Source organism: Aythya fuligula, chromosome 21, assembly GCF_009819795.1.
Source record: "Aythya fuligula isolate bAytFul2 chromosome 21, bAytFul2.pri, whole genome shotgun sequence".
Lineage (NCBI taxonomy): Eukaryota > Metazoa > Chordata > Aves > Anseriformes > Anatidae > Aythya > Aythya fuligula.
This window is the reverse complement of record NC_045579.1, coordinates 6,064,646-6,080,853: the sequence shown is the minus strand read 5'-3', so window position 1 is coordinate 6,080,853 and position 16,208 is coordinate 6,064,646. Positions and strand designations below refer to the sequence as shown.

General features: G+C 40.6%; 1 protein-coding gene across 1 annotated transcript; it reads left to right on the top strand.

Moving 5' to 3' along the window:
* The first annotated feature begins 7,596 nt into the window (after window positions 1-7,596).
* Window positions 7,597-11,386, top strand: UTS2 (urotensin 2). Its single transcript, XM_032201236.1, has 4 exons — window positions 7,597-7,699; window positions 9,836-9,937; window positions 10,493-10,536; window positions 11,270-11,386. Exons 1-4 carry the CDS (start codon window positions 7,597-7,599, stop codon window positions 11,384-11,386), a joined length of 366 nt encoding a protein of 121 aa, XP_032057127.1.
* Window positions 11,387-16,208: the final 4,822 nt, after the last annotated feature.

The window sequence follows — 16,208 nt, the reverse complement described above, 5'->3', positions numbered from 1 at the left end:
GTGTCCTTTTAGCCAGACTGTGTGTGGAGGCCTTGGTGATGTCAGGCCTGAATTTTGAAAGCATGGAAAAAGGAGACAGATCCTCTTTAAAGCTAAGTTTAAACAGGGAAGCCTGCTGCTTTTTTATTGCTTCCAGAAGCAGTACCATTTCCTGACACAGTTACTGGCATCAGTGCTTAAAACCTTGCTTGCCAGATATCTTGAATCGCGTGGTAAAGGAAAGCAAAAACTTCGTAGCAAAAGGTTTTCTGTCCCTCATCTCCAATTATTCTATGAGTAAACAACACCTAGGCATGCTTGTGTGTTCCTGATACTTCTGGGTGGGAAAGACTCTGAAACTGTGATAGCTTCTTGTAAACATATAAACATCATTTTTTTAAAGTATAAACATGAGTTCTTATTTTCACTTTTTCTATCAGATCTTTTATACTTACTCTGCTATTGCATGAAGTATCTCTTGTCCACTGTGAGCTCCCTCAAGCACCTCCTTCTGCTTCAGTGTGCCTTCCTTCAGGTGCAACAATTACATATCTCCTTCCAATAGCAAAGAACAAGACCTACAGTTTAGTGAGTATAGATGTAGCAGAAGATTTCCCAGAAAACATGTGCAATGTAGAGAAAAATTCCTCTACACCTCGCACGGTGTCACACTCAAAACATTTTCAAACAGAATCAATGCTGTTTGAAGAATAAAGGACACATGTATATTGTACTCCCCAAATGAAGCTGTTCACTAATTGAAAACACTTACCAACTTGTCTTTTCATAAATTAAAGCTAGTGCACAGTTATCTTTGACAGTCATTCTGACTAACCACGTAAAACTCTCCATAAAGAGATGGCACACCCTGAACAGATGTAACACAGGAAAAATTATTAAGTAACTCACACCACAACACTTGCGTTTTAAGCAGGTCACAAAAATTGGAGATAAGTTTCACTACTAAAATTATACAAAGTTTTATTCTATCAATAAGCATTACCTCACTTGTTTTTTTCTCAGCTACAAATAAGGCTTCCCTGATACACTGCTTTCTTCAGACTCTGTCCAAGGAAGTGCTTCATCCCACAGTTTTTTTCTTGGGTATGTGTGTGTGGGGAGTGTTTTTCGTTTGTTTTTTTTTGTTAGCTGAATGTCATGAACAGATACCTGAGCATCCTTCTATCCCTGGAACTGGCATGAACAAGGCTGTTGGATTTGTCATTACCCTCACTGTAAATAAGAGAATGGAAATTCCCTCTAACCTCAGTTTGGCAAGAGCTAGTTATGATATCACCTATTATGTTTCCATTCACCTTACAGATCCTGGATGTCTGCCAGTGAAAGCAGCATATTATTCCCACAATCCTCTGAAGCAAACTGGATTTTTATTTTAGTGGAAAAAAACACCAGCTGAACATCCATTGAAATCACTTCAGATTTCTCCTGTTTGTCTAGCCAGTTTGCATTAAGAAAATAAATCATTTTTTAATGTGATGAACCAAGTGCAAAACCCCATACAAACACACCTACTTCAATTTAGGGATGATTTAGTATAGTGTACCTTAAACCTGTTAAATCAGTTTACATAATCTAAATTGAAACAAGTCATTTCAAAACAAATAAAATGTCCAATCTAACAATTTAAGTCAGCATGAAGCCAAATCTTAGGTTACATTTGTACACTTTTCCCCTGCACACAAGCGCTTTCAACAGGTTTAGAACAAATGCTATTCTGGAAAAAGAGGCTGGTGGACAGAGAGGTGAAAAAGAGGTGAGAAAGACAATTTACATCTATCTACAACACTATAGACTTGAGGAATGTTTATATCTTTAAAAAAAAAAAAAAAAAACAATACTCACAGTGTTGATATTTTTATAGTTTCCATTTAGAAAAGTATAACCCATTTAACCAGAAAGAGAACACCACTCTAGGCTGCAAGCATGCCAAAAAAAAAAAAAAAAAAAGACTACTGTTACTCAGTATACAGATTTTAAAACAACTTCGAAAGAGTAGAAAAGAATTCTAAATATATCTATGTATATAAACACATCAGCATCTAAAACAGAATTTAAGTATCTAAAGCATAATACATTGTTTTCAAACTAGAATGGAAAATACAGTGAACAGGTACATGAAAGGAATGATGGGAAGAAACACTATTTACTCCAAAAGAGCGGCAACGTTGCAAGTCAACACTACAGTTGTCTCATCAAGCTAAAAATCTCATCAGAAAGCCAGAGATTTTATGATGATGATAATGATGATTTACATTGTCATTATTATAGCCAGTCATAATAATGAATCTTTTTGACTTGTTGTGGTACACCTAAGTAAGTGCATTATCTTATAGAATTAGAGGTGTAACCACAGCAAATGCTCGATGGTTCAACTCAGAACATGAGTTTCAGTTCTAATAATAAAGGAAGCTGATATTCTCCTCTCTAACTGGAGAGTTAGAGGATTTAGAATCTGAGCAGGCACTCGACTCAGGAAGCCAACAGACATGAAAGTAACCTATTCTCTTGTCATTACATCTCTAACTTTCTGCATTCATCAACAGTGTAGGCTATGATTGTAAATACTTCTGCTCATATGGAACAATGAGGCTGGAACATACAACATTTATGTGTTTTTCAAAAGTGATTAAATATGCCTCAGGGAATTACTGAATATGCAAAGGACTTACAGTGCTGTGGCAGTACTAATTATATTATGCTACATAACTGTTTCTGCACCTTCTTCCAGTGATGCCTCATGACACAGAAAGTAACCGTTTAAATAAAATGTTAGTATTGTGGCAGAAACAAATAATAAATGAAGAAAGCTCCCATTATCTAATTCCAGTGTAGTAAGTAACATTCCATTTGCCAAATCAGAAGACAAAGCTCTGGTAACTGCTTTCTTCACCTTTGTTAATCCATACTCTTGTTCATCACCCCCATCCCCGAGAATGGACTTCCGCTAAAATCAAGATCAGTCAGTCAGTCAGTCATTATGGAGAAAATCGGTTACTACTTGCAGAAGAAATTATTTAATAAACTGGAGTCCATCTCTTAAACAATGAAGAGAAGATTCTATGTGGCTGACTGCCAAGGAATGTGCATTTCTCTACACAATAACCTTGAAAAAATTGCTTTAAACCTCAAGTTGCCTGATGAGACCTATGCCAACTTTCCCCTTGTTAAGCATACACATTTGTCCTGAGATGTGAATCACTGAGTCTGCAGAGATTCCATTTAATTAACAAACACACATACACCAAAAAAAAAAAAAAAAAAAAAAAAAAAGATTAAAAGGATTATGCACTTGGAAAGCAAAGTAAAAGAATTAAAGTCAGATTGTGTTAGCCATTCATTTACTGCCTTTTAGTAGGACAGATAAATGCCAATGATTATTAGGAGACCTCTTTAATTACTCAGTGGCTTCTGTCCAAGCACTAAACTTCTTCAGAACTGACTGAAATTTGTCCTCTGATATCACTTGCAGGAGAGTCAAAAGCTACTGTATTTTGCAAAAATGAGTCTGATAGTGATCTTAAGCCTCTAGTAAAAACAGGAAGAATGTGTGCAACAAATGAGAAAATCTGAATAGAAAAATAAAAAAAGCAGAAAGACACCTCTGACAAAATTGCTTTTGTTCCATCCTAACCCATCCTTCACTGTAAATTCCAGGCTTTATCCTCTTGCTCCTAAATTAATGAACCAGGGCACTATATTCAAAGGCAGCAAAATCTTAATAAGTCTCTAATAAATTGTTTTGTAATAAGAAACCAACAAGGTATATCATCATACAATTAAGTAAGCATGAATGTCCCAAGTGGGGAAGTGTAGAAGACAACTCTTATGCTTCACCATCTCTTGTAATTTATTGCTTTAAGCTAGAAAGAATGCAAAAGAACAGCCTGACCTGCCCACCTCACCACCCAAACTATGAAGAATCATTAGGTTATTGCTGCTTCTCACAGAAGCCAGGGAGAGTTTAGGATCTCAAGATCAGAACTGCAGGGATGCAAAGATGAGAATAAACCTGTAGTACTCAGAGGTAGAGAGAAACAGAAAATGACACTAAGCTCCGTAGTTCAATTTGCTGAGGATGTAATTTTCTCAGCAAGCTAGAATACAAGGCCAGGGGAGCAAGGGAGAGCTATCATAGAATATCCCAAGTCAGAAGGAACCTGCAAGGATCGTCAAGGACAACTCCCGGCTCCATACAGGGCAACCTAATTGTTAAACTCTATGTCTGAGAGGATTGTTCAAATGCTTCTACACTTCCAGTGTAGATTTAACACCAGCAGCAAAAAAATAAGAAATACATTGGATGGAGACTTCCTCCAGAATAAAAATCTCTAACCTTATTTAGTCTGTTTTCACATTCATAAATAAATAAATAAATAATCTTTAGCTGAGAAAGGTATATGTAATACAAGAAGAGAAGGAAAACAAGCTTTTTCAGAAGAGAAAACGAACAGAAGAAAAACAAAACAAAACAACAACAACAAAAAAACCCACATCACTCCACTGCTACTTTTCCTCAAATTATTTGTATTAGAGACCTAAATGTTAAGTCTACGCCCCACCGTTAGACTCAATGCCGGGTTCTGCTCTTGAGGCACTCTAGGTTTGTTCAGAAGGTTTCTCAGCGCCACCTTCCGGGGAAGCAATTTCATTATCAATTCCCTTAAATCGACCAAAGGACAAAACCAGCATGAGCAGAGAGTGAATGTTTTTCTATGAAGAATAGCCTGAAAGAACTAGGTACATGTTACTAGTCAGGGCACGCTGGCTACCTGTTAAAGAATACAGCCACCCAAAAGTTAATTTAACCCAATTCAGAAAAAAATGAATCTTTTCTGAATTGGGGCCCAAAGAGTTGTGGTGAATTGAGTCAAATCCAGTTGGAAGCCAGTCACTAATGGCATCCCCCAGGGCTCAGCACTGGGGCCAGTCCTCTTTAATATCTTTATCGATGATCTGGATGAGGGCATCGAGTGCGCCCTCAGTAAGTTTGCAGATGACACCAAGTTAGGTGCGTGTGTCGATCTGCTTGAGGGTAGGAAGGCTCTGCAGGAGGGTCTGGATAGGCTGCACCGATGGGCTGAGGTCAACTGCATGAAGTTCAACAAGGCCAAGTGCCGGGTCCTGCACCTGGGGCACAACAACCCCAAGCAGCGCTACAGGCTGGGAGATGAGAAAATCAATTCTCAAATTTTCAAAATGCAATTCACGTTTACTTCCCTCACCCATGTATTCCCGGTTTTGTACCTTTGTTTAGGATGAGCTGTTTCTTTGCTTTGTATAATGACGTGTGCACTGTCACCTCAGGAAAATGCCTTTGACATTTTGGTGGAAGAAAGAGTGTTTAAGTGACAACTTCAAATCTGAGTAAAGGCAATAATCTGTGGGCAAGTTGCCTGACTTCTACATGACGCACTTCATGATTGCTCTAAGAGGCTGAGTCTTCCTCGTCAGAAGACAAAGGACGTAAGGTTGCTCGTGAAGAGTGCTTCATTAGCTTTCCTTGGAGGATGCTCAGAGTGAATATTGATAATGCCATTGTCATTGATAGTTCACTGAAGGAGAAGCATTTGTACAGAGCATCCAGCACCAACAGTGAGATCATGCATCAAATCAGACCTAATAACTGTCCGCAGTTTTGGAACGAAATATTGCATGACTCAGATGAGGAGAGAGAATTCCTCTCTACCTACTTATTTATCTTGTAGGGAAGCACAGGGAAAGAGGCACATGAAATGTATTAGCTTAATTCTGTAGGAAAATTATTTTGTCACATCCGCTCACTTCAGTGAAGTCCAGAGAAACAGGTTTTATAGTTCAGACACCAGCAGCATGAGTTCTGTAAGTCAATACTGGACCTCTCCATACACACAGGATAACAGAAGAACTTATATAGAAATGAGGTTTGTTTGAAGGTCCTCTGTCACCTCTTCCACCCTGTCTCTGGACTCAAAGCAGAGCATTTAAACTTACATGGAGATTCTCAGGACCTTGTCTAACTGAGTTTTGAAGTTCTGTTCCATTTCATGCTTAGAGCTGGTCAAACCTGACTGGACACACTCCTGGGCAACCTGCTCTGACTTAGCATACTTCAAGCGGGATGATTAGTCTAGATGAACTGCAGAGGTGCCTTCCAGCAGCAATCATTCTGTCATTCACAGAGTCTACAGCTTTTCTGGACAACCTGTTAACCATGCACATGTAAAGCATGCTTTCTTTGAATTAAATCTGCAGCAGAAATCCAGCTATTCTAATGTAACAGATATTGATAATTTTAAGATAGTTCTAGGAGCCACAGAATTCATGACATAAAATTTTAATCTTCAACAGGAAATGTTAACAAAGAAAGAAGGAAGCAGGTAACTTGTGGAACTTACAGTTATCACAATTAAAAATATCAAAACAATAGTGACATTAGTTAGATTTCATAGTATTTTGAAACAGATTTGAAAGCACAAATATTTGATTAGAGATGCAGAAAAGAAAATTATGGAACCTCTGTTACTAATCTTAACACACATCAGCTTTTCCCAACTTAAGAAAATTCAAATAAAATTCTTAATTTTTATATTTTTAAAGTTTCTAGATTGTTAAATATGGTGCTCTGTAGAGAATGAAGATAAATTGTGTGAGTTCTTAGATATAAAAATGAAATTGTAAGTAGAGAAGACGAAATGTATCAGATAGATGGAAACAAGCTAAAGTTGTAAGATTAATACACTAAGCATTGGCTAGTATACAGAATAAAGTAGTTACTTGGAAGTAAAGAAAACAGAAGATAAAGTGAAATGGAAAAGGGACACCCAGTCCAGCGAGGCACCTGCATTCAATACCAGCCAAAGTAGTCTACATGCATTCAAGCAAGTCTCCATGTGGAAGCTCCACTTTCTCTGTCAAGATGATTCTCTAAGGCAACGTTGATCTTCTCAAATAAGTAGATGTGAAATACTACAAGGAAAATCAAACAAACAAACAAAAGAAGCATCAACCAAACAAACAACCCACTACACTAACATTTTAATGTAAATTAGCTAGGTACTTTAGCTTTCCTTTTTTGCTTCTTCTGGCACAAGAATGCCAAACATAACACATCCATCCATTTCACAAAAGAAAAAAAAAAAAAAGCATATTTCATATCAGATGCTTTGCGTCAAGCTTGCTAGGGCTCATAAATCAGCTGTCTTATAGCCCTGGTCATTTCAACCAACGTCTGACCCTTTTGTTAACTCATGATTTATAACTGGAAGTTACTTTTCTTTATGCCAGATATATAAACTTTACTGTGCTTGGTTTGATATAATATCCATTTTGTACACCAAGCTGTAAGACAGTAAATTTATTGTCCGTGAACTGTTACCTTGAAAAATTACATCAATGCAAAGTGGTTTCCATTTAGAATCAATGGGCAATAAATTCATTGGATTTTTTATTATTTTTTTTTTTTGGCGGGGGGGTGGGGGGGAGTGGAGGAGGCATGATGATATTTATGAGGTCATGAGCAGCTATATAACGAGTAAAACTGGGAGCAGAGGCAACAGTGAGACAGGAGTTCATAGTTTCAGGGGTCGACAAAGACAAAATATATTCAACACAGCAACAATGCACAAGCTGGTATTCTGCTGTCTCATCATCATCAGCTTCTCCTGTCCTCTCTTTTCTCTTCCCACCATCAACACCAGTGAGATGTCTCATCAACTCTCAGGTAAGATTCTTTTGATTTTAGTGGTCATAAAACAGTGGATGGAGCATTGCAACCAGAGGAGAAGCATGTATGCCTTCAGAGGGGACCTTTATCTGTGCTGATCAGCTGGAGAAAAAGCAGGAATGACTTCAGAACACTGGCAGCACAAGTAAATCATTGGTGGGTGCTACTGTTGTAAAATGGGGAGGTTGGGTGCCCTATAAATTTTTTCCTGCTGCTTTGAGATCCAAGGGATGATCTGTTTGCTGAATGTGAGTTGACAGATACAGCACCTATCTCTGAAGCAGCTTAAGTAGGCATTAGGTAATTTAAAGAAACTTGTCTCTCCACTTGCCACACTTTAAAATGAGCTGTGCTTAACTAAAGTTATGGTTAACTGAAGTTATATTTTAAAAGGGGGTAGCCTACTACAGTCCTATATAGATCAAGAACAGGCAAGCCTGCTTTATGCTACAAAAGTAGCAATGTATTTATTTGCACTAATGCAGACTCCATCCAGCCCAGTGAAAGAATTAAACTTTGCCGTTCACAAATTTTGAAGTCATACTGTAGGTCAAGACTAAGATGTATCATTAAATTGCACACAGAGTCTGGAGGGTTACTATCATCAGACCCAAGCAGTGCTGGATGACTTTGTGAAATGAGCTTGGTAAGAACAGGCAAATCAAAAACTAAATTCTTTCACAAAGCCAACTACGAAAAAGCAGCCATTGTAGAACCGCTTTGCAGGTGAAATAGTGGTTGTGTTGTTTTATTGTAGAATGGTTTGGGTTGGAAAGGACCTTAAAGATACATTTATAGGTTTGCTTTGTAAATCTTGGACTCATTGGGCTTATTTAATCTTACTTGCAAATACAAAAAATTGCTAGGCTTGGTAAGACAGAAATAGAACTCTATATTGAAGAGAGTTCTTTTTTTTTTTATTTGTTTTTAAATCTCAAAGGAAAGTTGCTTGCCAACACTGCTCTGAATTAAAAAACAATATGGGGCTTGAGATATGAATTGGCTCAACATAGAACAGGGAATTTATAGTATTCATATTCAGTCTTAAACTGAAATCCCCACTGTGCTTCACAGCTCTCCTTTTGTACATTTGACAAACTAACAACTTGGATGTCTAAGGTCTGCAAATATCTTCATAACAAGCTTTTGAACTGTTGGGGGGGGGGGGGGGGTTATTTGCAACAGTTTGTTTTCTTGTATATTTCCTAGTGAGAAGTCTCACCCATCTGTGTGGGTAAAAGCAACTAAAACTCCATAGTACAATCCAAAGTGTAACTAAAAATATATATATTAATAAACTCAATTAGAGTTTTGCAATACCTCCCTCTCATTGTCCACTATTTTGAATGTCTGCTATTCATTAGCAGAGATTAAATTTACTGTTCGGATTACAAAAACCTTATGTTATCTCAAGTATAACACCACTAAGACCTCCTGTTTGCAACCCACTTTGGGGAAACAGGCTGGTTAAAGAATTATAAATTCTCTATGCACATACAAATCAATTCCATCAGGTATATTACTCTTCATGAACCAACAGGTTGGTGATCTGTAGTGGTACACACTTTGATTGAGAAAAATGGTAGAAATGTACCAAGAACTATTATCCCTGCCCTTCTCCCCATTTTATTGCATTTAATAGTTGGGAAATAGAGCAGGTTAATAAGACTTGAAGAGGAAATGTTATCCTTATTCATAGATAAACTCTACCACAGGGACTAGTTGATACAGAAATGGATTGAAAAGAAAAAAAGAAAAAAAAAAAAAAGATAAACCATACAAATCTGGGGTACCTATAGCTGGTACCAGAAGGATTACTTTGTTATTTCTCCAAGCAATGTGAGAGGCTGCTGTTAGTTTAAATAAAAATAAATAAATAAATAAATCTTAAAGAAAGATCTACCAGAGAAATGTCAATCTGAGATTAACATCAGGTGACTTTTGTCAAAGCTCTGAAAGGAAGAACTTTTCCCTATTGCAGTCATTAAATGAGGATGCATAATTCAAAATTTCAAGATAATTTGTTGGTGGAGCCAACATATCTGATCAGAAATCATCTGACACTGAATGAAACAGGGATTCAAAGCAAAATACTCTTACCATATGCCTGTCTCTGTCATCTTCTACTTGCAGCAGATGAAGATTCAAGATTAAACCTGGAGCGGCTGGGCAGCACTTCTCTGCTTCAGTTTCTGCAGGATCTCTTGAGTACACTGACTGAAGACAATAAAGCAGGTGAAGCTTTACCACTGCAATTTATGGCAGAGTGCCAATAGTTTGCGTGTGCCAGTAGTGCCAATAGGATGCAAGCATTCACATATATTGCATCCTAGCTCCCAGGCAATTAATGGAAGTACTTCATTATGCATAAGCAACAGTCCCCTGTCGTTTAGTTAACTGAGACATTGGGGAAACCTGCTGAGCAGCCATGTTTGCAGCTTAGTAGTAGCTGGAAAAGCTTTCAAATTAGTTTAGCAAAACCACCATATAGTAAAATCAGAGCAACGCTTGCAGAAAGTGCAGAATTAATACTCATAGAATGTTTGGGGGTCCACAGATACAAGAAAGGCCTGCTGAAAAACATATTGCAGCTAGTACCTCAGATCTGGCAGGAATGATGGGCCACAGCAAGAACTGGTCGTGCTACAACAAAAGGGTTTCCTTTCTGGTACTCTGAACATTCCAGTTCAAGCCTTCTGTCAGTTGTAGCATTATGGCACACATGAATGAATTGTGTATGTTCATTATTTCTAAATGACAAAACTTTTCATTTTGTCTCCCCTCTACCAGATCTTAGCTCCAACAGCTATAACACAAGGGAAAATGTAAAAGAGGTAAGTAAATGACCATCTTCCACTAATGCAAGAAATTAAGACCCCATATTTTAAACTACACAGAGTTGTTATGAAGACATCATTTAAGATCCACAGACTTAATAAACAGCACAGACTAAAGTATGCCACAAAATTCTTGAAGCTAGAATCACTTGGCAGTTAGGTTTGCAGTGGGAAAAAATAAAAGAACAATGAAAACAAATTACATAAGAACAACAACAAAAAAAGTAATCTAGAGCATTTCATTCTAAAAAGAAAAAAAAAATCCTACAAACCCAAAACACTTCCCCCCCCAAAAAAAATAAATAAATAAATAAATAAATAAATAAATAAATAAATAAGGCTTTGTCAATAAAGGCCAAAAGGGCGATTTCCAGCTTCGGCAGGCCTACTTAGTACACCAACCAGTATAAGGCTGCCTCTCACTTCTCACCCACTACAATATAGGCTACACAGTACATTCAGATTTGTTATAAGCCATTAGGTAATTTGAGAACATCATTACTGTTTGCTTGCCTGCCGGCAAATATGGGCAGAAGACATAGACATAAAGGCATAAAGGCAGAAGACGTGGACTATATTTAGTACATCATCTAAAATCTGAGGTGTACACTGGGCAGCCTCTCCTTTCCCCCAGTCAGAACACAGTGTGAGGTGATCAGATGGGGGCAGTGAAGAGCGTGCTTTCTCTCTGTTTACCACCCACTAGTAACCTAATGCTGTTTGACTTCAGATTTTCTACGGAAATCACCCACGAATTGCTTTGCTGGGCCGCCTGTTGACCAAGGACAGGAAACAGTACAAGAAACGTGGGAACCTTTCTGAATGCTTCTGGAAATATTGTGTGTAAAGAGGAAAACAAACTCTCTGAGTTTGGCTACGTAATTTATACATATGTCTGAAAACATGTATATAGATTTGCTTGATTTACAGTGAGAATGGAGGAAATTGAAGACAGCTCCTAACTTTAAACTCTACGCTACTTGGAAATTAATAAATTCTTGATGTTTTGCAAATATTCTGTGAGCAGCATAGTATTTTCTTAGAGTTCAGCACAATGGGATGAAAATAATGGTACAAAGCGACAAATATGCAACCCAAGAACTTAGGCAGGGGGAGCATGACTGTCTATGGTGGCAAACTAACCCGAAGGGTGATGCCTCAACAAGTGGCCTCAACCATGTCTAAATCCAGAGGCATGAGGACTTTTTCTTTGCCGCCTCATCACTTGGTATAATTTGATGTGTCCTGAAGGAACGGCTCTGTTGCATTTCATGATAATACTTGCCCACTGAAGAATGGCAGCTTAATAGCACCCAGTCCCCTCCTGACACCCCCAAGGCACCACAAAAACAGTAGGCATGTATCAGGATCAAGCATCTGCTTCTATTTCTGAAGAGACCACTCCTAAATGAAGTCCAACCTGGTCTATTTGCCACACCTTGACTAGTCACAGCTGCCTAGCACAACAGAATTGCCAGTGTATAGCACAAGCTTTAAGAATTGCAGCTGATCATCATGAAGTATAGCATAGAGGGTCAACATTAGAGTTGACAATGTCAAGGCTTTCAACCCAGATTGTGGATAGTCAGTGGAGAAGGGCAGGGATGAGATGACTTAACAGCAGAATTCCAGTACTTAAAGCAGGGAATATTACAGAAGTGCATAGCAAAGAAAAAAAAAAAAAAAAAAAAAAAAAAAAACAGGAGGTGTCTCTTCTGAACTGAATGATTCTGTGACTCTGTAACTTGCACTCACATGGCTGTATACACAGATGTGTGAAGGTCATATATGGACACAGCTCACAGGTATTATTAGGACAAGCCACCTCCTGCTCAAGTACTCAAGGGCAATGAAATTTGTTCCCGAGCCACCACACAATAATGTTACTGTTACCTTGGCATCTAAAGCATATGAGAAGGAAGAGATGCTCTTCAAATTGCTTGGGCCCAAGCGCTTTTAAAAACTTCTGGAAAAGAGCTCTAGTCTGGCTTTCATCTTAGCGGAGACTGAAGGGAGACCTCAATGCAGCCTATGGCTTCCTCAAAGAGGGAGCAGAAGGGAGGCTCAGGAGGGGAGATCTACCCCCTCACAAAGGTGGATCTCTTGTCTCTGGTGATGACTGTCACAAATTGTTGATGTTTTCTAACCTGTTGGGCATTTGGTATGTCATTAGAACTTGCTCCGGTGTGTGATCCATCATCACCCAGGCTGACTCACATTTGGATTTATGAGGTGTCTCTTTTCCTTTTGCTTCTCAATTCTTCTCTTCTTTGAAAGTTTTGGAAGAATCATTACTGGCAAAATACTTGCTGCTTTTCCCACTACCTGCTGAGAATTACCTTGAAAAAAATGAACTCAGATGTGTCACAAATCCTAATAATTCATCACAAGTAGTAAAGTTTGCTGGTGTTTTCTTTTGAGCTTTTTCTATAATGCTAACACAGGTCCTCTCAGATGACTGCTCTGGCAAGCAATTACTATTTACCAAGAATTCAAAGATAAAGTATATTCTATTAAACTGATTAGTATCTCCAAAGATTTACTCACTCTTCTCAAAATTAATTGGCTCAACTTCCCCTTTTCTGTTTCAATATAACCCTTTCTCCTTTTCAGTGTCCAGTGTCAGATCTTCTGCCTGTAGTGGGAGGCAGGCAGCAATGTGGCCTGGGCATGGGCCTGAAGGGTGCTGGCAGGAGCGTTTCCATCGCACCAGGGCCCATGGCACAGCCCCATGGAGTCAGTATCAGGCCTCCAGCAAGGCACACAAAGGAGTTGTGGGTGGGATAAAGGAACCATTCAGTGACAAGACAGCTTGGCAGCGTGCGCAAATGCCTGCTCATCTTCTGAGACGCTGCGTTATTAATATTTTATATGTATCTGCACCTTCTTCCATAAAAACACTGGCTGTGCTCCCGATTTCTCAGTGTTATACCATGCAGAGGAAGCACGTTTGCTGCTCAGTCTCTCTGGAAATCAATATTAGTGTGGTGTAGACACTCGCAAAGACCCCGAGCCCCTTAACAAACAAGCACTCTCCACGGAGCAGCTCTGGCAAGGCGGCCGCTGCCCATCGCTGCGCAAGCACTTTTCCTTCCTCCTTTCCACTGCACGGTGCATTGAGCAGCTGTGACATCCAGCGGCCAAACACAATACAGTGGGGTTTGGTGCAGAACCTCTCCTGCATAGCAAGAAAAACAGAGCCCCTTCACGTCTTCAAAGGGCTGTGCAAACATTAATCGTTAACCCTGCACGGCTCAGTGGGGCAGACGAACGTGGTGATGCTAACAGCACAAGCGAGAAGGGGAAACATCACTCTCTCCATAAGCAATAATGAAGCATGGAAATCAGCTGGCCAGCTCTCCAGGGAGGGAACAAGCCCAGCCTAAGGCCAGAGTGCAGGACCCTCAGCATCAGCTGTGGTGAGGCCATCAGGAAGCTGCAGCTCATTCGGCCTCTGATGGTGAGGCCACAGCTGAGGGCTGTGCTTGTCCTCCCTGGGGTGGGATGGCTGTGGTCAGGGGCTGGGGAGCTGTATGGGAGGGCACAGCAGTGCTAGAGGTGGTCTGGGGATGTTTCATCAGAGCCTGGCTAAAGGAAATGGCTTTGGGGGGATTTTCTGAAGGTATAGGAAGCCTTTGTTGGTAGATGTGAAAGGTAGGGACAGCAGTATGGATATGGATTTGGGTTATGAAATACAGGGGTGAAATCAGAGAAACGGGACTGTAATGAGGTGCTCTGAGTAAAGGGACTCCAGTGGTTAACTGGGATTGCTGTTGTTGTGACAGGTGAATGGGAAGATAGAGGAAACTAGAGAACCGATGGGTGGGAATGGGGAGCTGGGGCTCCCCCATGGAGCAGCACATGGATGTTGGCAAGCCTCTGTTCCAGGAGAAAAGAAAGAAACAGACCAAGAGAGGGGTTTTCCACAGCTTCACATTAACAGGGAGGAAATGTGTGCACAAAGTCTCCAACAGGGGGTTAGTCACAGCAGTGAGTGTGTTTCAGGCTTGCTCAGCGTGCTGTTGGCACAGAGGCACACGTGGGAGGGCAGAGTGCATCTGCTGAGGGACTTGGAGCTGCGTGATCACTGCTGCCCAAACTGCTCCATGTGAGCAACAACTGATGTTTCCAGCCCATGGGAGCTCATTTTTGGTGGGAGTTATGGCTGCAGCTACTCCATATGCCACAGGGTCTAGGATCCAGGAGGACAAGTTGTGTGTCTAGGTATGAGTTCATCGCCTTAAGCTTCCTTTCCAGCCCATGCAGAGAAGCAGCCTTGATGTAGCTGCTGTGTTTTGTATGGGTATCATTGAGATAAGTCATGCAGGGATGCTCAGCAAGAGCAGGACCACGTGCACTGCAGGGGGCAGGAATAGGAGCTGAAAGTGTTTCCCACGAGAACAAAGTTGATTTTTAGGGCAGGAAGACAACAAGGAGGAAATATAAAACCCTACTGTCTGTGCCGTACCTGTTCTGCGGCAAGAGAAGCCTGCTTGATAACCCTCGTGCTTTGCATAAGTCTTATTCACTCCTTAAGAAAACAAACGAGTCATTATTTGTTTCACCCCTGATTTTTGGTTTCTATTCTCAACCCCCCTAAATACCAAATGTAATTTCTGGACGGGTCACGGACCGCTCACCCTGCTAGCAATGCGTCCAAGTGAGGGGGTGAGGCCTGCTCGGCACGGAGGCACTGTGAGGCCCACGCGCCTCCACCAAGGGGGGTTACTTCGTGGTTTGGGCGAGCAGCAATGGCCACAGAGCTTGGCAATTAATATCCAGCCGCATTAAATGCTTTTGCTTTCCCCTCAGATCATGGTAGCTGTTGGGAAAGGCACTCTTTGGTAGCAGCACCCTGCCTCACGGGTTGGTCCACATCCAAATAAACCTCTGTCACCACCTGGAAGTGGATGTGGTGGTTTTAAAGCAGGTTGGCATCTACAGTAGTTAAAAAGCAGTATGTATTTTCCCTGTTTCAGCTGTTCTATATGCTTTGTTTTGTTGTTGTTGTCATGGTTTTTGCACAGCAATGTTGTATTTTAAATATAATCTGTTCACAGCATTACGTGCCTGGCACACTCCTGTGCACTCGTGGGGGCTGATGATGGATCCACGCCACGTTACACAGCTCCACACACCCCGGTGCCCACAGCATCCCCTCCCCAGACACAGGCAGTCAAACACTACCCTTGCCTTCAGCAGCTGTGACACCTCCTTGGGACTGCACAATGTCCAAGCACCCTTCCAGAGACCACCAGGTACACAAAACCATGCCAGAGGCCAGCTGGGGTTGGAGAATGTCTAAAGGCAGATGGTTTAGATAATTTCCAGGATACTAACCAGTCTGCCTGTAAAGCCCCAGGAGGAGACAGGAGAATTAGGAGAAGAGGAGGAAGCTATGAGCTTTGAGAAAGCCAGCAGGTCTGTCATCTCCAGTCATTTCATTATTCCCATGCCTAAAATTTGTGGTGTTCAATCACACAGAGGTCACAAGACAAAAGGGGGCTGAGAAGCTTGGAAAATCAGAGGAAGTTTTGATTGCCTGGAACAGGACATCCCACAAAGGCATGCAACAAGTGTAATAGGTGCCCCCAGACAGCATTAGTCAGGCTCTGCCATTACCTTCCCAAGGACCGTTCCTCAAAGCCACCACGACCTGCAGAGCCCAC